Source organism: Chaetura pelagica, unplaced genomic scaffold (genome assembly GCF_000747805.2).
Source record: "Chaetura pelagica isolate M959 unplaced genomic scaffold, ChaPel_1.0 scaffold476, whole genome shotgun sequence".
NCBI classification, from domain to species: Eukaryota; Metazoa; Chordata; class Aves; order Apodiformes; family Apodidae; genus Chaetura; species Chaetura pelagica.
The window spans coordinates 19,025-42,762 of record NW_009953650.1 but is presented as its reverse complement, the minus strand read 5'-3'; the positions used below and the strand labels follow the sequence as shown (position 1 = coordinate 42,762).

The 23,738-nt window shown below is 37.2% G+C and overlaps 1 protein-coding gene across 1 annotated transcript in view; it reads right to left on the bottom strand.

The window, feature by feature from the left end:
- Positions 1-23,738, bottom strand: part of LOC104390822 (nipped-B-like protein) — a gene marked incomplete at both ends in the record, with an annotated part of 102,409 nt that overhangs the window by 60,526 nt on the left and 18,145 nt on the right. Inside the window, 3 exon segments of the mRNA XM_010000026.1 lie at positions 1,521-2,904; positions 2,907-3,067; positions 14,697-15,329. Of these exon segments, the coding sequence (XP_009998328.1) occupies positions 1,521-2,904; positions 2,907-3,067; positions 14,697-15,329 (2,178 nt within the window).

Genomic DNA, 23,738 nt, shown 5'->3' with positions numbered 1-23,738 from the left:
TTTTTAAAAGCATACATACACTGCATACGGCTCTGAGGGTTCTAAAAATTACTGACTTTTGGCACATAAAATTGTGTGAATTCAAAGTCTATCCTTTAGAGACTAGAGTTGAATTCCATCAGAAAGTTTTCAGTATTCCCTATCAAGAGCATAAAAGTTTCATCTGAAATCTTTAGACTAAACTGACAGCCAAGATGTCATAATTTTATGTCTGACTCTAGATACCTGTTATTATTAGAAACGGAAATTTTGCCTGTTCTGAACCTCAAAAGGGGAGATAGGAAATGTTCATATTTCCAGAATAAAAATAAAATATTTAACAAGGAAGCTAACATTTTACAAATAAGTAATAATCATAATGAATTATTAAGTTTTTAATAGTAAATACAATCAGGTTAGTAGATAGAGACATAGCACAATAAATTAATTATACAGATTATCAACTCTGTACACATGCACACAAATATAGTTATACCTTCACAAAGATGATTTCAACATCATTTTTTATCGGATCAACTTTGTAAGAAAACATTTTAATCCTGAGTTCATAAGCAATGATATACCTGGAACTGCATTCATAAATAATCCTGTATACAGCTGAAATACTTATCCCTGCCACTTTGTCTATTTTTGAGATATGACAGCTCTATAAACATAACTATGTAAGAAAATTTAAATGCTTTAAATGCTAAACATTAAAAAAAGGAACCCTGACCAGTTAGTAACATTAATTTAACAAAGTGAAATTATAGTGCCAAGAAGAAACAGAATCGTATTTAAAAAACAAAAAAAAATTTAAATCTACAGAAGAGACAATCAGTCAAATATCTAACCTACAAACTATTCTGAATAATTTCCTGTTGATATTACTAATTTGAAAATGCCAGCCAATTGTTTATCAGTTCCTTTCCTTTTTCAGCATACACTGGACCCTAGAGACAAATTCTCCTAATTCCCCTAAAGACAGAACCTTTTTGCAAGCTTATTGTCACGCGTCCTAAACTGTGGAGGCTTGCCAACAAAGTTTTATTTATAGCTGTGGGAAAGAGGCATATGGGACTTTGCAACTGCCTTCTTATTTCATTACATCAAAACATCCCTTGAAAACCACATTTAATTTCCAATAAAAAATATAAAAGAATCTTAGGGTTTGTATATATAGTATTTTCCACCACTTCAGCGACACTGATTTAGCTACAGAAGTATCAGTCCCTTATACAGACATACTGAAACCTGTTTAAATCTTTCACATAGCAGTTATGTTTAACTAGATAAATTATCAGATTAAACTAATGTAGCTGGCTTAAGACTATTTAAGTGTCCCCACATTAGGAACTTTCATTGGAGTAAACAAATCACTTCAGTTACACTGTAGCAAAATTTCCAGTAACAACAATCCCATAGACAAGTTTCACTTTTTTCCCCAAACATTTGCATTTAATTTCTAACCACAGGAGTACCAAATCTAAAAGAACAGGAGTGTACAAGATATCATGCAATTAACATTCAAAAAATCTTACCTTTATTAGATTTGGATGACTTGTTCTTGTTAGGTTTACAACAAGAGCCCCTTGATTTATCTTCTCTATCCTTAATAAATTTCTGCACATCATCCAATGAAAGCTTTTGAAGGACAACTACAGGCTTAGCTCCTTTATTTAGATCTTCAACTAGCCCAATCTTCTCTACTTTGTCCTTGTGTTCACCTTTAAATTCAGTTTTCCTTGACTCCTGAGTGACATTACCATCTTTATCACGCTTGATTTTTGGAATGACAAAATGTTTCAATGCGTTAGATCTTGCCCCCAATAAATAACTGGGAAACTCTGCTTTATTGTCAGCATGTGCTTTATTACTATCTACTTTACTCTTATTACCATCTGTCCTTTGTTCATCCTTGCTGTTGGATGATTTAAAACCAGGTTTATCAGGTCTTGATTTACTAGAATCTCCTTTACCTTCCTGTTTAATGCGAGGGCTGTCAGGTCTTGATTTCTGATCCCCAGAATAAAACCTCTCCCTTGATTCACCAGACTCATGTCTATGTTTCCTTTCAAATTTCTCAATTTTTGAACCATCAGATTTAATACCATGCTTAGAATCATGTTCATTTTTGTTTGAGGATCTCAAATATTCAGGCCTTCTAATCCTGGATGGATCTCCTCTGTATCTCTCTGACTCCTCCCTATTCTCAGATCTTTGTTTAAGGCTATCAAGGTCATGTCTCTGTGTATCAGAAAGTGAACGCCCATCAGGCCTTTGTTTTGTTGGATCAGATCTACTTTCAGATTTTATCCTTGAAGTATCAGATTTCACATCTAGTTTATGCCTAGATATTTCAGTTTTCTTATCTGAAAATGGTTTGCTCAAGTCCCTCCTGTTATCATGTCTATGTTTTGGCATTTCGGGCCTGCCTTCACTCTTCTGTTTCAGCATTTCAGGCCTGCCTTCACACTTTTGTTTTGGCGTTTCGGGCCTCTGCCTTATTTCCTGCTTGCCATTATTTTGTTTTTCCTCATTTTGTTTCATCTCCATTTGCCTGCTCTCGTTATGTTTTGATTCTGTCTGTCTGTTCTCATTGTGTTTCACTTCCATTTGTCTGCTTTCATGTTTGCTTTCATGTTTAGCTTCTACCTGTTTGTTTTCATTGTGTTTACTTTCCAACCGTCTGCTCACATTATGCTGAAATTCCGTTTGCCTGTTTTCATTTTGCTGGATATCTGTCTTTTGACCTTCAAAGTCTGACTTTTTCCTAAAAATCTCAGGATGATTTTCGGGTTTAAATTTAAGAACTCCAGCAGTGTCTTCTTGGGAAACACACACAAAACCATCATTATACTGCTTAATTTCTTCAGGTTTTTTGATACTGTCCAAATCCTGAGTTACTGTTGCTTGAGAGCCTGAGAGTCTGCTCTTCCTGCTTGCTGCAGATCAATACTAACCATCAATGCTGGCCTTGCTGCATTTCCTGCAGAACCTGTCTCCTGGGAAGCTGCTTTATTTCCTCCAGTAGCACCTCCAGACTCCTGTGGTTTGTTTTCTTGTTTTCGCTTCTTCAGAGGTTTATCTGCAAATTAAAAGAGAAAAATCACAAATGCTATATATAGAAACAGGTAATTGCCCAAGAAAAAATGTCCACTACCCTCCACCCCCACCAATTAATCCTCCACAGCACATATGTGCACATACAACAAAACCCATTGAATTTAAAAGCAAGAATAGAACTTCTCTCCATAATACTTTTTAATGTATTCAGACTATCATTCATTGTCAATCTACCACAGGTGCCAATTAATAATTAAAAAAACACTCTCAAAACATGAAATCAAAGTCTCTGTAAAATTCCCAAGAGAACCATCTAATAAAGCAGCTGCAAGGAGAAAAAAAATAATGAATTTACACTTGAAGCAAGTTTTGAGGAATACTACTATAAAATTTATCTTTTGCAGATTCAGTCTGCTTCATTCTACATGAACTAAGCAAGGAACTGCAATTATTAAGACAGAGGTTCTCCCTACTTGTTTCAGTGCATCAGTTGGACTTCACACACTATAGTCACGGAACACACAAACAATGAACAAAAATTATTAAAATAACTCCAACACTCCATGCTTCTCTTTGAAACAAGGAGTATATAAAGAGTTGGAGTCTATATCATAACACATATATATTAGGTGGGGGGCTTAAAAAGAGTAAAAATTAGTATTTTCCCTTTGCAACCATGCTTTTCATGGATGAAATAAGAAGTTCAATTATAATTTTATGAAGTGTCAAGAGCTTGACTCCACAATTATCCTTTCAGTTCACACTAAGAAAAAAATCATTAAGAGTAGAATACAGAAAAGCAAGAATTGAGCTGACCACACACCTTGTAATTTGGTAGAAGTCATGGAAATGTGAAGCATCAAAAAGAGTATGTTCTACTCATTTAAAATACAAACTATTTATATTACCAACATGGTACTCTAAAATAATTTTCTGCCATTAAACTCAAAAGCCCTACCTGCACTAAGGCTTATATTCTCATTTGTCAACTATTATTTTGTAATTTGTCAAAAAAAGCAATTACTTTCTCTATAATCAAGGAATATGACTTTAAGTCTACATAAAGTAATAGGTTGGAAATTCTGTTGTAGATCTATTGTCAAAATATCTAGACCACAAATACAATATAAGAAAACTTATTTTATGCCTAGATTTGTGGTGCTTTATTACCAGATGTAATGAGCCAACCTCTCAAATTGTAAACCAGAATTATAACATGACTTCTAATTTCTTCTATACTTGAAGAAGATTATTATTCAGAAGAATTAAAACTTTCAAGGATCAACTCCAAAATTAACATTAGAACACAGTAACAAGTAGTAACATGGTCAATTCCAGTGATGTTTGTGGGTTTTTTCCATCATTTTCATTCTCAAATCTATTTGTACATCTCTAACTTCCTAAAACTAAAAATCATGTACAACATTTAATGGCTGGAAGACAGTAAAGACAGGTATAATAAACTCCGTAGAGAAAATGGTCAACTTTTTTCAAAGTTCAACAAATCCTGTAGGAATGCCTGCCAACTTTATGGTAGATATGTGAAGCAAAATAAATTTGCCAAATCGAAGGTGCAGCTTTTTAGCATGGTAATTTTTGGGTTTTTTGTACAACAACAACTGTTGGATTAATGTGAGCTTATATAGATTAACATCCCTACACAACTTATTAAAACAAATGTATTTTTTGGAAATCTTCATGCAGTGACAAAAATTATTTTTCTCCCTGTGACTAGGAGGGTTTTGACCTCACAGAGCTTCATGGTAGGTCTTAGGAATGGCCATGAAGTAGAAGATTCCAGATTCATATTATATTTTCTCTTTTAAACATATACATTAATATACATACATACACATGCACCTTATTAAAACTCTTCAAATTTTAAAACACAAATTGATAAACTTGTGTTCTTAGGAAAAATTCAGGCAGCTTTTTCATGTTAACCCAGAAATGTCAGACACACTGCAAAAGTCCTGTAAAGCTCTGATGGTGTATCTAACAGTAGCATTTAAGGCATTATTGTTACCATTTATCTGCTCCATTCCTTTAAATGAGGTTTTACCTGTAGCAGAAGGGAACACACATACACATTTCCACAAGTGTGTTTAATTGTCCAGTGCATCAGCTTAAGGTACCAGTGAAGACGGCTTGCATTAACCTATCAGACTGAACAAATCAGCTAAGAGCCAAGCAAACATTTCCTTCTGCTACCCCTACTATAGGAGCAAGGCCAGGAACTGTGATGCCTTTAACTGCTGGATCAATCAAAACTCACCTTTCAGAGCCCTCATGCTGTGGGCTCCAAGATTAAACAATCAAAACAATTCAGGTAGGACCAAATTTCTCTCTTGAACTTCCATAACTGACCAGGCTCAAAATGCTGCTCTTCATTATCATCCAAAACGTCAAATTGTAAGTTGAGAACATATAAATAGATGATCACATCACAACTTGGCATATTCTCTCTAAATAGCAGAGCTCTTCTGATGCATCTTCTTAATTTCTCTTGAAAACTGAGTACTGATGTTTTAGTAATTTATAACCACAACCTCTTGTCTGAGAAGAAAGGGATGCCTTCAGAGTTTTCTTTTTCTAAATGGCAAAGGTGATTGCAGACAGAGTTACAGATTACTCACAGATTTCTTCATATTTCTAGTGCATCTTGATGGCAATCCTCAGAATTAGACTTGATCATTACTGTTTTGCTTCTATGAGATTTCTGGATCTAGGACAACAAAGCTAGCCCAAGTATATGAAAATATCAGGTTGAACTAGGGCATTAAAGGTAAGATGAGCACATAGTGTTACTATCTTCATCAAGCATAATTGGGCTTCAAGGGCTTTATTAAATCTTGAACTCACTTTGAACTATATGAGAATAATCAATAGAGTATCAGAGAAGTCAGGAGAGAGTAATTAACCTCAGAAAACAGATGTCTTCAGGTCTTCTCTTTTACAATCAAATATATGTAAGTTTGCATAAATCTGCTTTGTTAAGGCATGACTCCCAAGATCCCTTAGGGTCTTAATGAAGATATGAATTTAGGAACTTTTACAAGATTTATTAAAATTTACTTCATGTCCTTCAAAGGCATCGGTAGCCAAGCTTCATCCACTTCATTCTATAGATAGTAGAATTTATTATCAGGATCTAGGACTTTGCCAAAATATCAGACTAATATTTTTTTTCACGTCCTGCAGACCTAGGTTCAAAGCTTGCCACAGTTCTGAACAGGTAGGTTCACAAGATCTTGAGACCAATAAACTGCGATCAGGATCTTTTTGCTGCACTCTTTTTAGCAGTTTTCGTAAGAAAAGAAATATGTAGTAAACCACAGAAGAGCTTTCTGACTATATTAGAGATCAGGTATCTAAGGTTGTTGTTTTCAGATTATTCATTCCTCCTCTTCCCAAGAATGTAAAAACATCTAAAATGTATCTTCATTTTGTTCAATTCCTTGAACAAATTTATGACAGTTTAGAGTACAGTCTGATCCCAGTTATTTTCCTATGTATGCATTCTTTTGGCTTGGCAAATGTGCATGGATGTTCTCTTTACATTGCAACATGCTCACCAAAAGGCAGTAACTTGGTACTCAAAAAAGGATCATAAGCTACCTTATTCTAAAAAATAGCAGAGATGTTCTGAAAAATTAAATGGGTCACTGTGGTGCAAGAAACAAAATACTACAGGAACCACAAGTTTGAAATGGAAAAAAAAGTTAGCTGGATTTCCAAGCAGTTATGTCTCACCTGTCCTGTTATGAACAGTATTCCTGGAGACAAGTTGTGGGCTTCATCTTTGGAAATATCTGCATGTCAAAACAGCGAGTACTTTCAGATTTAGAAATTAATTAATTAATTATTGCAGAACGTTTGTGCAAAAACACATTGCACTGGAATAACCACAGATAACTTTGAATACATTTCTGCTGAAACTGCAAGTCAACCACAATTTGATGAATATCCATCCTGAAAACAGATATGCTTGGAAGCTGAGCAAGCATTAGGGAGAGCAGCTGGATGGATGAAGGGAGCTGTATTAAAGAAGTATCTCCATTCTTCCATTTAATCTGAAACCTTTCCAAAGCAGCAGCCAGAACATCACTAGTGTTGAAGTCTCTGATGGTGCTTTCTTGCAAAACCGATGATTGTCTTAAGTCCCAGATTAAACTCTTTCAACAAATGGGTATAATAAGACGATAGCCTACAAACCGGGAATTGCTTGTCTTAGCAAACTGAAATGGCCCTTTTGTAAATACATGTGAAAAGGTAGTAAGTCTAAATAAGAACCACATGCATGGTTGCTGAGCTTTGTTTTAGCAGAATGACAAAACTTTGCTCTATTAATACTGTTTGGTAGACGTTAAAATCCATAGATTTCTAAATCATCTTGAATGATCATGAAGATACAACAGATAAATTACCAATTCCCCATTTACACCTTGTAAGGAATTCAGTTGGACACTTCATTTCCATGTGAATGTACTCTTCTTCAGAACCAGAAAGAAGATTGTTCCTCTAACACTGAACTCTGGATGAACCATTTTGATGACTCCAGAACAAACTATTTTTTTTTAAAGCATATCAATTTAGAGTTTAATAATTTAAAGCTCTACTACTCTTCAGAGATTATTGGGATATGCTTCAATTCATTTGAAATACTGCTTATTTGCATTACTTAAATCAGCAAGGAATAATTTAATAGCAAATATACCAGTCCTAAGCAATTATTACTTATTGTCAAACTTTCAATTTTTAAAAATCAAAGACGAATCAGTCAGAGGCCAACTACAAGTTATTTTATTTAAGCTAACAGTCAAGACTAGGAATTTTAAACAAATAACACATAACCATATGCCTAAATAAATCTATGTTTACTGACAACTGTTTTCTTTTCTTAGTTATTTTTCACAGGTCTTTTCAAAGCTGTCCAAGTGCCCTGTCCCCCCCCAATCAACAGTGTTGTGTAGACCACAAGAATCTATACCAATCGATATAATCTGGATACAAGGAAGATTTAAAATTACTTTAACGGTACTGATGAATGACCTATCAATGGAGTAAGGGCAAATGTGCTTTCTTATTTTTCTACTCTTTCATGAACATTCAGCATTACTGGCAATGAGAGTTTGCTCTCACCTGACCCTTCCCCAAAACCATATTACAATAAGCAAAGAATTAAACAACCAAAGAGACCTGTTCCTATCAGTAGAAGAGATTTTCACAGCACTAGCTCGTCCCCTTGAAGGACAAACTCAGCAAACATAGGTCAAAAAACAGAAGAACCTCAGAAAGTACATTCATGATCCTGGTATAGGAAACTTTATGGAACAGAACACAATTCCAAAGGATCCAAAGTAGAGATCAGAGGGCTTCCAGTTGCTGCAGAGCAGAGGAAGAGATTTCTGAGAATCTGAATAGAAACAGCTGAGTCAAGAGACTTGATCAAACTTCTGGTCATTATGCAAAAAATAAAGTCCATAAGGAGGGATGTCCAAACTCATTAAGGTAAAAAACAAAAACAAAAAGCCCAAAAAACCCCAAAAACATGACAAAAAACCTCTAAAAGACTACAGGAGTCTGACATGCCTTAGGGTTTAGCAGAATTCAGAATCTTCATTTTGGTAAAGTTCTGCTTGTTTTCTTATATATGACAATAATGCAATCAGCATAACTGGAGAATGAAATATGATCTTACAAATTTTTCTATTTAAGAATGCTTGGTAACTCATTATTCCCTGTCAACTACAGTAATAAAAAAGCAATATTACACTAGAAAATAACATTAATTGAACTACAGTAAATTATAATCAAACATCTCCACTTGTTTAGAGACTGAAAACTGCAATTTAACCCCCCTGAATTTAATATTACTTTTACAAACAATTTCAATTTATCTATGAGATATTTTTCTGACACAAATTCTGGGTTTTATCCATGTGATTACTTTGTGAAGAATCAGTTTTGTAAACTCAATTATTAAAAAAATCTGAGCAAAACCTGAAGTGCAATTACTTTTGAAATACACAACGAATCACCTAATGTCAAAAACATATTGCAATGCATTAACAGTCAATGAAAACTACTAATTTTATGTATCACAGATTAACATATCCAATTAATTTCAAAAGAATTTGTAGGAACAACAAACTCTAAAAATAAGCAAATCACTTTGAAATTTATTTGTGAACACTTTTGATCTCCCAGGTGTTGATTTCATTCTGACATCATTCCTTGCATTAAAAAATATCTTCAATCACCTAAATCCAGTAATATTTATATGGGTTGATAATGAAAAGTCTGTTATCTTAGGTTGATGTTGGAGTGAACTTAGTGACTAGGAACTATAGAAATGCTGGGCTTAAACTGTTAATAAGCTTTATTAATTATACATGCTATTTCTTTATAAAGATTTAAATCCATCAGATTAGATTCCCCCACATTGGACAGTTTTAAGTCTCAGCTTGACAGGGTGCTGAGCCTGCTCAAATCAGGACAGCCATTTCATATAAACTATAGTAGTACCTAGAAAGGTTGGACCAGATGATTCTTGAGGTCCCTTCCAACCTGACATTCGATGATTCTATGAAAATGCCTATACTTCTTTATAAAATGTGTTTTTCACTCAACCAGTATTTAATTATCTAAAGAAAATATGAAGTAATTTTTCCTAGATAGATGGGAAAATTGCAAAGCTTCATTGTAATTTGTCTAGATAGAAGAAGAATTTCTTCCACTTACTTTTCTTAAAATACGTCTGAACACAAAACAAAAAAGTCATCTATAGGGTCTGGACAACACAAACCTGCTTTTTCTTGGGAAAGCTACATGAGGTGCCAGTTTCATCCATTACATAACACTATAAATGAAGAGGTAATGAAAGTTTGTATACACAAAATACACGATAAATGATTCTCACACTGTCTTACTATATAGAGACACAATAATTTATATTTTATACTGTTTCATTTTATCTCCTGGTATTAGTGAGTGTAATCTTCAACAAGATTACTACACTCATATCTACATTTTTGAGTAAATAAAATCCCTATAACATATTTTTGGAAATGAATGATAATATATTGGTTATAATTACATGTTCTGTCATTTCATTAATTGGATATATAAAATTAGATGTAAACAAACTATTAATTCTTAATAGCATTTTTCTGTTAGTCTCCTCTTTGGGGGACTTCTGGGGGGAGATGGGTAATGGAGAGAAAGGGAGAGGAGCTGGATAACAACTTAAATTATAAGATTAAAAGTTTACTTACCTATAACTGTAGTTTTGAGTTTTGCTCCGGCAGAATCACACTCTTGGGATGTGTGTGATTGCTGCTATGGGGCTTGAAATGAACTAAAAAAAAAGGGCCCACAGCAGGCATCCAGTGCCCCCTAACTGATCTATTACAACTTACCTTCTTCCTAATTCAAAGTATCTACAGTGAGATTCTGAAGTAGGTAAAATGGATGCTCAGAAGTAAAATATATAGGGAGGAAAAAACACAGAAACAAGTAGGCTTGTCTCATTTTAAAAATGCTTCTAATGCTTTTAAGTTTTTAAAAAATAATACTAGCTTCCCAATGTAATGGTTAGTGATTAATGATTTCATGACCCTTCACACAAACTCCAGAGAACAGTGCCTTTTACTTGTAAAAGTAGAACTCCTTAATCTGTTAAAACAGGTTATATAAAAGTGTCTTTGAAGTAGCTTAAAATATAACAGTGAACATACAATACTATGTATGGAAGAGCTCAAATTCAAATTTAGCAAATCTGAATAAAATAAAAAACGAAAGCAAGCTGAAAAAAGTCTATGAAAAAAGATTGGTTGCTTTCTGTCTTTTTCAAGTAATTCTCAAAATTATCTTCCCTTTTCCTCTTTCTAGAAGACTCGATGTTCCTTTTAATATTAATATCTTCAATATATTTGATTCACAGTATTTGGGGTCATTAGAAAAGCATGAAAGATCTTGAGGTAGACATCTTGAACCTGAAAATTAATTCAGCAGCAGGTCTAAATCTTGAAAGACAAGAAGAACTTAATGCAATGTTCACGGAAAGATTTAGACTGAAAGTGACTAACTAGCTTTGAACTACTTGACTATAAACAAAAAATAATCCACTTGTATCTGAACAATGGCAAAGCACAAGTTAATGCTTGTGAACTGAGGTTACCAAAATGAAATTTGTCCCTCAACACCTCCCCTCAAGTAAAAAAGATTTCCGAGAAGAACAGAAATTCCTGGGATATAATTTTCTAAAACTTCACAGGATTTCCTGTACTTTCTTGGAGTAGTCAACTTCAGAATGTGAACTAAGCACAGCTCCAGATAAGTGAACAAAATAGGTTCAAATCATGGATCTCTGCTTGTTTCAAAAGCATTCAGGAGCACCAAGCAGTACAGGAAATGTGACTACTGGTGGTGATTAAAAGAAAGTATGCATAAAGCTTCATTATTTCTTATTTCTTTAGAAAGGTATCCTGATGTAAGCCATCCTAAGCAAAGGATAGTTCACTTGTCAACTGATGTGGAAAAAGATAATCCCTTTCTGTATTAACCCTTCCAAATCACTTTTTTTCAACTCAAATAAACAACAGCTGGATCTATCTGTGATATTACACAACCTTTCAAAAGACAAAAAATATTATCTAGTATTGATTGACAACTTTTATCTGATGAGGGTATAAAGTCCATTGTGAGGGAGGCAATGGGAACAGAAAACTTGAGGCTTGTCATGTTCCATTGACTTATTTGGTTGTTCTGAGGCTATTAAATATTATACATGTATGAGAATTTAACTTTTGGTGCTTCTCCTATGAAGACAGGCTGAGAGAGTTGGGGCTGTTCAGCCTGGAGAAGAGAAGGCTCTGGGGAGACCTCATAGCACCCTTCCAGTGCCTGAAGGGGGCCTACAGGAAAGCTGGGGAGGGACTTTTTACAAGGGCTTGTACTGAGAGGACAAGGGGTAATGGACTAAAACTGGAAGAGAGGAGATTTAGGTTAGACATTAGGAAGAATTTCTTTAGTGTGAGGGTGGCGAGACAGTGGAACAAGTTGCCCAGGGAAGTTGTGGAAGCCCCATCTCTTGAAGTATTCAAGGCCAGGTTGGATGAGCAACCTGATCCAGTGGGAGGTGTCCCTGCCCATGCAGGGGCATTGGGACTACATGACCATTAAGGTCCCTTCCAGCCCAAACCATTCTATGATTCTATGATTCTATGAAGCATAGTACAGAAGAGACCATTAAACTTCTACCAAATCTTGCGAGTACAATTCTACTCAAAGTAATTTATGGAAGACAACAATGCATGCCTAAACAGGAAATGTAGTGTGACTGTAATATATATTCCCATGCCTCAATTACAAAAGCAGCAAAGATGCTTTCATGCAGATTTTAGCATGTGCTAGCATCTAGAAGATCTCTATAAGGATGCTTGCCATGTATAGCATCAGCTAGCACTATATGTTCCTGTACTAATTAGACCAAGTACATGCTATAATCACACTATTTTTTTGATATAATGTCATCTGAAGTTACAGTATGTGTACTAAAATGGACAGATGCCAGGCATACACACAATAAGCATATTCACTAAAAATTAATGGCTGGATGGTTACTGGATATATTTCTAACAGGCACATTCTCATAGAAACAATAGAGGAAGCTTTGTTCTGCAGTCACACCAAATCACATGGCTATAACTAGAACGATCACAGAGTGTATCAATTTGTAGACATATGTCAAACTTACGAGCAAGAGCAACCGAATTATAAAAAAACACAAACCATATTTCTCCAAGATAAGCTGTCCCAAGACTGCTAAAAATCCTTCTACTCAATACTATTCATTTATGGCTGAAACCTTGGCCACTGAAATGAAAAGCGCTGCTGTCTAGCATAGGGGCAACTTACCACCAGTGAATAAATGGTGATCATTTGTCCCAATATAAGGCAGCAATTCTTGTACCTGATCTGTAGCAATTGCAGGAACTCAGGAAGAACTGAGACCTGGCAGAGGATGCAGGTAGATGGGAAGCATAAGGTTGTAATCCTTATTTGGTAAGATGGTTATTGAGCAGTGGTGAAAGGAAGAGATCACATTCTATAAAAATCACTCCTTTCCCCAAAATAAAGAAATCAGAGTCTGTCCATGGCTATGTGATTATGGTAAAAAAAACTTCACAACTAATGTTCAACATCTCCTGAAAGCCAGAACAAAAGAGAAAGCGTGTTTTAATCTTGCTCTAAGTGCTTGAAGGCTGCTCTGCACCATCAAAAATACACTGCATTTTTTCAAATGTTTCTCAGATAAAATGTGCTGAAGACTCTACTCAAAATGTGGAAATATAAAAGTAGCTTTCTTAGTAGTAAGTGACAAACCACAAGCTCTCAATAAATAAATTTGGTTACAAATAAGAAACACCTAAAAAGTTAATCCTTTTAGTAATTGAACAGGAACATCTACACATGCACAAACACAACTCTCTCCAGGCATCTTTAAAACCTGGAAAAAAAATCTTTGAATAGGGAGAAAACTTGTACTCTCTCTGCTGGTTAAAGAACCAAAACATATGTAAATTCAGTTGCCTCCAGGCAAGTATATCCAAAATGGACCATTTTCACCTATGAACTTCCAAAATCAGAATCTGCACAGTTTTCTACTCTGCATGATTTTTCATAGGAGTACTTAATAAATGAACATTATACTATAAAAGATTTTTTTTTCTCAGAAGTTAAACACACTGCAGAGGAATCTTCTGAAAAATATTTATGTTAACCTATCACTATCTACTTTATAAACCACATCTTATCTTTAAGACTTACATGTAGGTTTTGCATCCAATTTTGATAGCCTAAAAACTTCAAATCAGTTAACATCAGGGGAAAAAAAGAAATTAAAAAAAAATATAATCAGAGGATTCAATGAAATCAGTTAAGACAATCAGTATAGCTCCTGAAGTGAAGAGCAAACATTTCAGACGCTCACCTGGTTCTGTGCTAGAGACCATATAGATATATGGTAGTTCTCTAAAACTTGTAATGCCTACATAATAATGAATACCCCGATGAATAAACATTGGAGACAATATAATAGTATACATTACCCAATCATTACACTGCCTTTAAAAGAATATGTTTTTAATCTAACACCTCTTTCAAATTAGGTTCAAACTGCGATATGAATAGAAATGTCATAAAAGAGTTTTCCATTATTTTCTTAAATTAGGCAACATAGACAGCTAATTAATAATTTATCTACCAAAACTTATTATAAATTTTTACTTATGGTACTGCTGTGATTTTAGAAACTATAAACATTGACTGTACTTCATTCAGCCTCATGGTTCAAAATAAGAGTAGCTTAAAAAGAATTTTGAAACAGAAGAGCTTCACTTTCTATCCATTAAGATCCCAAATAAAGAATACCAGATATTAAAAATATGCATATATGAGAGATTACAGTTCATTGTTGGAGGGGAATGGAGATGAATGTCACAGAATCACCTACACTGAGTAAAGAGAATTGAACTATATGAGAATGACAGGAAGATGGGGTTTTATACATATATATATGGGGTTTATATGCATATATATTTATATAATGTATATAGTGTACACACACACACACACAATCCTTTTACCTTTATCTTGCACTTCTTTTGAAAATCGCTCCCTTTCAATAGCTGATTCACGTTCTATCCGCTCAATTTCAGCCAATGCATCCAATTCTACTTCATCATATGACGTTATAGCTCCTTGTTGCGAAACCTGTTGCTGTGTCTGTACCACAGGAGTTTGAGGTTGTTTTGCAGCAACTGAAGTGTTCTGTTGTAAAACAGGCACTTGTTGTGCCTGAAGGAAAGCTGTCTGTTCGTGCTGCGGCAAACACTGAGCAGCGTTTAGTGGGCGGTTAACATCCTGTGGAGTAACAGGTGTTTTAGAAGTCTGTCCTGGGTACTGCACGATAAAAGGAATATCACCCTCTGACACACTGCTGTTTTCCAAACCAGAAAGCATATCATCCTGCTGGTCCATATCCGAAGATCTTACACGAGTGAGTCTTAATGTAAGCTTAGTGGAGTCCTTGGAAGGAGAACTAATGATATCATACATTGCAGCTTTTTCAGTCTGGTCTTTTTCATCCTTGCCTAACTTCATTTTCTTTTGTTTCTTTTGCTTTCTTTCTGGAGAATCTAACAATATGTCTGGGGGTACATCTCTAGGTGATGAATAAGGTGGAAGCTGAGATTGTTGGATTAAAGGTTGTCTTGATCCTAGAATAATAATTCAGAAAAACTGAACATTTATATTGTTCCATGTTTATATAATATCACACTAAATATAACCTACATAATATTAATATGTATTTGTACATATATCTATGTTCACAAAAAGGTCTAAATAAGATTGGTAGGAAGCACATCATTCCTAGATCAAGATGTAATCCAGATAGTTGCAGTGTATTCCCTTAAGAATTTTAGCCGTGCACTGCAGGTAGAGAAGGGATCATTTCAGACAAGATGGAACAAAAAACCCAGCACAAAAAAAAAGAATAAATAAAAATAGTACCTGCAGGTTCAGAATATCAACTATTAAAAAATAGTCAATGAAAGCAAAATTACTACAGAAAAAGGAAATATCAAAAATCTTCTTAACAAGATCCAGTGACAAAGACTTGATCGGTGTATAGGCATTAGACATTTCAGCCACATATTTTAAAGTAATTAATATATATATTAATCAAAACATACATAAACTATTTAACTTTGATTCTGACAACTCATTTTCAACTGTTTTTTTTTGTTTGGTTGTTGTTTTTTTTAAATCTTAAACTCATTCCAACCTCCCCACCATCATTTCAATCTAAAAAGCACTAACTGTCTTAGAGCATTTTTCTATCATTCCCTGCCTTATCGCCTTTTTTTCAATGTATGACTTTTTACTTCTATGTGCATCCATTTCAGGCTTTGAGTATATATATAGACATTTTTAAAAGCGGACATTTTTAATTAAAAACATTCTCCAATTAACCACATTAAATTTTTTGTTCCTCAAATTAAACCAGCTCCCCATAACTGTTAGCCCAAAAAAAGCTTTGAAAATAGAGAAGCTTTTCAACCTGACCCAATTAAAAATTTGAGCTATAATTTTTGTCTTAAAAAGGAATACTGGTATGGAAATTTATTTTTTTTTTTAAGCCTATTGGCTGGACCAATAGGGCCAGCCTCCTCTTGTTAAACAAAGCAAACATTTATCTGATGCCATTCATCCATTGGGGAATACTGATCTTCAGAAAGCACTGACTGAGATTATTATTAATCATTCTGTTTTAGGTCATCATAGGTCAATACTTCTAACAACACTCAAAAACTAATTGGAATACAAGTCCCCATGCTCTTCATTTAACACTTCATACAGCACTAAACAAAGAAAGGAGCTTTATTCTGAAGCTTAAATTTATATCAGAGATTTTAAGAAATATTAGGAATCAGTAAGCAATGTACTGACCTGTAGAAGAAAAAACAGAATGGATACCTATAATACAGCTTCAATTCAAATGAAAGGTGTGACTTTACTGATGATTTCTTTGCACAGACTACTAGTTTTCTCTCTCTAGTACATTCTGTGAGAAATCCTATAAACTCTGAATGTAGAGCAGGGTATAAAAAGGGTTTATTTTACCCTTTCCTGACCATCAGAAATAACTACATATTCTGCCAATAAAATCCACAATGTTGGGAAAGCCCATTTTTGACTCAACCTGATTCTCAGGATCTTTTCTCTACTATTCCATTTCCCTTCCACAAATTTGACACCACACTCAATCACTAGTACTAAAGACCTGGATATACTCTATGAAGATCTCTCACTGGTCTTCCACCAGAGATTCCCATTATTGTGATGACCCCTACACACACACATTCTCCTAATTACTGTCTCTTTAGATAATAATTTACAAGATCATATCAGCGTAATGTATAGCAGAAAACATTAGCTACTTATTTTTTATAATATTTTCCTACATTTTTTTACAAATTTATTTTAAAGGAATACCCAGGGAACTACAGGCCATTCAGTCTCACCTCTGTACCCAGCAAGATCATGGAGCTGATCTTTCAAGAGGATCTGCTAAGGCACATGGAAAACATGGAGGTGGTTGGTGGCAACCAACATGGCTTCACCAAGGGCAAAACCTGCCTGACAAATTTAGTGGCTTTTTATGATGAGGTCACAGCATCAGTGGACAAGGGAAGAGCAACTGACATCATCTACCTGGACTCGTGCAAAGCATTTGACACTGTCCTGCATGACATCCTGGTCTCTAAATTGGAGAGACATAGACTTGATGGATGGACCACTTGCTGGATGAGAAATTAGCTGGATGGTTGCACTCAGAGTAATGGTCAACGGCTTGATGTCCAAATGATGAACAGTGACAAGTGGCATTCCTCAAGGGTCGATACTGAGACTGGTGCTATTTAGCATTTTCGACAGAGATACGGACAGTAGAATTAAGTGCATCCTCAGCAGGTTTGCCAATGGCACCACGCTGTGTGGTGTGGTTGACAAGCTGGAGGGAAAGGAGGCCATCCAGAGGGGTCTTGACAGGCTTGAGTGGTGGGCCCATTATAACCTCATAAAGTTCAACAAGACCAAGTGAAAGGTCCTGTACCTGGGTTGGGGCAATCCCAAGCACAGTAACAGGCTGGATGGAGAATGGATGTAGAGGAGGCCTGAGGAGAAGGATTTGGGGGTGTTGGCTGATGAGAAGCTCAACATGAACCAGCAATGTATGCTAGCATCCCAGAAAGCCAACTGTGACCTGGGCTGCATCAGAGGAAATGTGACCAGCAGGTCAAGGGAGGTGATTCTCCTCCTCTCCTCTGCTCTCGTGAGACCTCACCTGGAGTACTGTGTCCAGTTCTGGAGCCCCCAACATAAGAAGGACATGGAGCTCCTGGAGAGAGTCCAGAGGAGGGCCACAAAGATAATCAGAGGGCTGGAGGACATCTCCTATGAAGACAGGCTGAGAGAGTTGGGGCTGTTCAGCCTGGAGAAGAGAAGGCTCTGGGGAGACCTCATAGCACCCTTCCAGTGCCTGAAGGGGGCCTACAGGAAAGCTGGGGAGGGACTTTTTACAAGGGCTTGTACTGAGAGGACAAGGGGTAATGGACTAAAACTGGAAGAGAGGAGATTTAGGTTAGACATTAGGAAGAATTTCTTTAGTGTGAGGGTGGCGAGACAGTGGAACAAGTTGCCCAGGGAAGTTGTGGAAGCCCCATCTCTTGAAGTATTCAAGGCCAGGTTGGATGAGCAACCTGATCCAGTGGGAGGTGTCCCTGCCCATGCAGGGGCATTGGGACTACATGACCATTAAGGTCCCTTCCAGCCCAAACCATTCTATGATTCTATGATTTTAAGGCAATGACTACCACTCAGTAGAAATACAGGCTGCATTTTTATTTCTATAAATATTAGAGGCATCTCAAAACTTTTCAAAGAGATTTTTCTGACATCTAACTCTTGAAGTATCTTAAATTTTTACTTCTGAAGTTGCAACAATGGAAGATTTATAGTTTTTCATATTTAGACTTCAAAGAGAGGACAACAAGGGCAAGGGCGAGTGTAGGGTCCTGCATCTGGGGAGGAAGAACCCCACTCACTAATATAGGTTAGGGGTGGACCTGCTGGAAAGCAGTTACGAGGAGAAGGATCTGGGAATCCTGGTAGATAGTAAATTATCCATGAGCCAGTAATGTGCCCTTGCCACCAAGAAGGCCAATGGAATCCTGGGGTGCTGTGATATTCGGGATATATGGTGCTTGTCTCAAACAATCCAAGAGATGAACAGTGTGTTCAGACACTCAGGGTGACTGGTGTTTGTCTTGAGACATCTAAGGGTTAAGCAGGATTTATTGCTGGACTAAAGAGATGTCTCAGCAACCCACTGAACTGTTTTACTCAGCAAGCCCCCATAAGCCCCCCATTGTGTCAACAACAAATGCCACAGGCAACTGTGAACCAGGGAGTTTAGTGTGGGATGTGCTGAGATTGGAGACAAAAAAGCACACAATTGGTGCCACACCTAGCACTGAGAAAGGACATCCAGTGATAACCAGGCCTTGAATTAATTAAGAGACTCAAAGAGTGTTTCATGTAAATCATCAACTTGGCAGAAAAAGATATGGCTAATTGGAGCAAAGGAATGCACGAGGTGATAAGTAATTTTGCTACACACATAGAACAGTGACTGGGTGACTGACGTGGCGTATCCCAGGAATTAACTGTATAAAAGAGTGCCAGTCTCAAGATGCCTCTACAACGGGATGCCGCTGGAACTCTGGGTGGTGACTTTCTTTTCCTGACCTTTCTCTTTTGTAGTTTAGGGTTAGTTATCGCATCTGTTATAAGCTTATGACAAACATAGTTGCAACTCTTACCAGCTGATCTGTACCTAAATAAAAGCCTGTTTGTGCACCCAATATTGTATTATCTTTGTTTGGCCCTGGCAGGATTGCAAAGAACCTCCATGTATCCGATTATTGAATTGTGACAGGTGCATAAGGAAGAGTGTGGCCAGTAGGTCAAGAGAGGTCATTCTCCCCTTTTATTCTGCCCTAGTGAGGCCACATCTGGAATACTGCATCCAGTTCTGGGCTCCCTAGTTCAAGAGAGACAAGGAGCTACTAGAGAGTCCAGTGGAGGGCAACAAAGATGATTGGGGAATTGGAGCATCTCTCTTATGAAGAAAGGCTGAGAGAGCTGGGACTCTTTAGCCTGGAGAGGACAAGACTGAGGAGACCTTATTAAAGCCTACAAGTACCTAAAGGATGGGTGCAAGGAGGATGGAGCCAGACTCTTTTCAGTAGTTCCCAGTGACAAGATAAGGGGCAATGGGCACAAGCTGGAATACAGGAAGTTCCATCTGAACATGAGAAAAAACTTCTTTACTGTGAGGGTGACAAAGCACTAGAACAGGCTGCCCAGAGAGGCTGTGGAGTCCCCTTCTCTGGAGACATTCAAAACCTGCCTGGATGCAGTCCTGCGTAATGTGCTCTAGGTTATCGTGCTTTAGCAGGGGATTTTGACTAGATGATCTTTCAAGGTCCCTTCCAACTCTGACAATTCTGTGATTCTGTGACACAGATTTGATTCTCCTTCATCCTAAACTTTTAAGTAAATTTGACAAGATTGTTCTGATATGTATTCATTTGGTATGTCTCATGCTGAAAAGTAACACTGCAGCAACAGATAAGGTGGTTCTTTTTAACCTTGGATAGACTTGAGGAAGACAAAAAGATTTCAGTGCATTCCATTGAACGTACTTAGAATCCAGTAAATGAAAAAATGTAAGTAAAGTTCTCCCTCTCCTAGGCAGCACTACAAATAGCTATTTGAAGGTATCTTCCTCCTGAAGGAAATTCTGGAAAGGTGTTTATAGTAAGGCCTATATGCTACATTTTAAGAGTACATGTTCTGACAATAACTTCAGGTTTCCAAGATGTCTGATGATGGCTAAGCCTCTAGCAACAAAGGGGCTTAGAAGCTACAATACCTATGTACTGAGGTGAAAAGAAATTGAAGATGAAGCATCCTGTAACAGTTTCATTCTACCACAGACATTCTGTTAGATGCTTAGGCTTCAGATAAAACATCACCATTATACAGAGAGAGTTGTGCCTATTACCGTTGAAGTCAGTCTGGAATGCTCCCTATGGGAGGAGGTTTGAACCATTATATGTCTGAGAACAAAGGTCTTACAAGACTTTCTGATAACAGAAGAAATGTTTTTTATTTAAAAAATAGACAGACAGGCATGATCTTGTTTGCTGAACCAGTTGATATTCCAAGATTAAGAAGGGCTTTTCTAAAAAATCCTATCAATGTAGTAAATCATACAATGATCTTAAGAAATTATCCTTGGGAATTAACCAAATTTCAGAATATTCTTTTAGAATAGAGAAATATGTAGGTGTATTTTGAGACTAGATCTAGGGCTGTGCAGTAATTCAGGAAAAAATAACTGATTTGCTGTAGTTGATCTTCCACAGCATAAGAACTTGGTCCAAATTCTTTTTGTATGACAGCAATATGTAAAACTTGTGAGATAAAAAGAGATTCTGCACTTATTTGGGAAGGACACTGTATTATTACTGAAGAGCAAATACTGATGGTCATCCAGATAATGCCAAAAGTAGCTGTGAAACAGGTAACGGGATAGAAAATAAGGCCTCTACAGATAAAAAATATGCCCATCAACAATAGCTCCATAGTCCTTCAGTAACAGGCATCCTGACCACCCATTATAATGCTGGGACTGGTTCTCTGTATGTGCTCATTTTGGCTGGGATAGAGTTAATTTTCTTCATAGTAGCTAGTATGGGGCTATGTTTTGGATTTGTGCTGGAAACTGTTGATAATGCATTGATGTTTCTGTTATTGCTGAGCAGTGCTTACACTGAGTCAAGGCCTTTTCTGCTTCTCACACCACCCTACCACTGATTAGGCTTAGGGTGCACAAGAAGTTGGGAAGGCACACAGGACATCTGACCCCAACTGACCAAAGGGATATTCCATACCATATGATGTCATACTCAGCATATAAAGCTGGGACGAGGAAGGGGGGACGTTTAGAATGATGCCACTTGTCTTCCCAAGTAACCATTATGCATGATGGAGCCCTGCTTTCCCGGAGATGGCTGAACACCTGCCTGCTGATGGGAAGAAGTGAATTAATTCCTTGGTTTGCTTTGCTTGCACATGCAGCTTTTGCTTTCCCTATTAAACTGCCTATCTCAACCCACAAATTTTCTCACTTTTACTCTTCTAACTCTCTCTCCCATCCAACTGGGGGGGAGTGGACGAGTGGCTCTATGGTGCTTAGGTGCTGGCTGGGGTTAAACCATGACACTGTACTAAGTTTTCAAACTGATTCCTAGTGGTAGATATAGAAGTTTTATCAACTAGGTGGGTAGATGATGGTAGAGCGGTAGACGTGGTTTATCTTGATTTCAGTAAAGCATTTGACACTGTCTCCCACAGCATCCTTGTAGATAAGTTGATCAAGTATGGGTTTGGTGATCAGGTAGTGAGGTGGATCATGAACTGGTTGAAAGGAAGAAGTCAGAGAGTTGTGGTCAATGGGGCAGAATCTAGTTGGAGGTCTGTGACTAGTGGAGTCCCTCAGGGGTCAGTACTGGAACCGGTACTATTCAGTATTTTCCTCAACGACCTGGATGAGGGAACAGAGTGTGCCCTCAGCAAGTTTGCTGATGACACTAAGCTGGGAGGAGTGGCTGACACACCAGAAGGCTGTGCTGCCATTCAGCGAGAAAGGGCGAAAAGGGCAGTGTAGGTGAAAGGGACCTGGGGGTCCTGGTGGACCAGAGGATGACCATGAGCCAGCAATGTGCTCTTGTGGCCAAGAAGGCCAATGGCATCCTGGGGTGCATTAGAAAGGGTGTGGTTAGTAGGTCAAGGGAGGTTCTCCTCCCCCTCTATTCTGCATTGGTGAGGCCGCATCTGGAATATTGTGTCCAATTTTGGGCCCCACAGTTCAAGAAGGACAGGGAACTGCTTGAAAGAGTCCAGTGCAGAGCTACAAAGATGATGAAGGGAGTGGAACATCTGCCTTATGAGGAAAGGCTGAGGGAGCTGGGTCTCTTTAGCTTGGAGGAGACTGAGGGGTGATGTCATCAATGTTTACAACTATGTTATGAGGGAGTGTCAAGACGATGGAGCCACCCTTCTCTCAGTGACATCTAGTGACAGGTCTAGGGGCAATGGGTACAAACTGGAACATAGGAGGTTCCACGTAAACATCAGAAAAAAACTTATTTACTGTGAGAGTGACAGAGCTCTGGAACAGGCTGCCCAGAGAGGCTGTGGAGTCTCCTTCTCTGGAGACATTCCAAACCAACCTGGACGTGTTCCTGTGTGATGTGCTCTAGGTGATCCTGCTCTGGCAGGGGGTTGGACTAGAGGATCTTTCAAGGTCCCTTCCAACCCCTAAGATTCTGTGATTCTGTAACTGCTGTAGTAATTTGCAAACCTCTTTTTTCTGTGACTCTTGACTAATTTCTTATAATCTCCTTTATAATGCAAGCAAATATAACATGTATTGCATTGACAGTAACTTGGTCTTAAAACCGTAAAGTTTCAAAAACACTTCTTGTTTGTCTACCATGGAATAATTTCACTTGCTCTTTGTACAGCAGCAACTTGAGTAGCAAATAAATAAGCTTCTGTCCAGGAGACTGTACACATCACTGACATCTAAATCTTACAGTTTTTGTCTGTACACTTTCTAATTATATCACAGTACTCGGCATGAGACTGTAAGAGAAATTCCTCCTTACCCTCTCAGCTACCTTTACCGAATAGGTACAAAGCCCTGATAGATGAAGCACACAATGAGATAGGAGAGGAGGAACCTATGCAAGTACTCTCACCAAGGTCAGATCAAGAAACTCCTCACAACAAGACCTGCTTTAAGACTAGCACCAAGAAGAAACAATGGCAAGTTATGGTCAATGGTGACTTCCTCCTGAGGGGAGTGGAAGCACCCATTTTCCACACCGAACCCTCTTCTTAGGGAAATTCACTGCCTCCCTGAGATCTGAATCAGGGATGTCACCAGATGACTGATGAGCTCAGTACAGTCTTTGGATTATTATCCATTC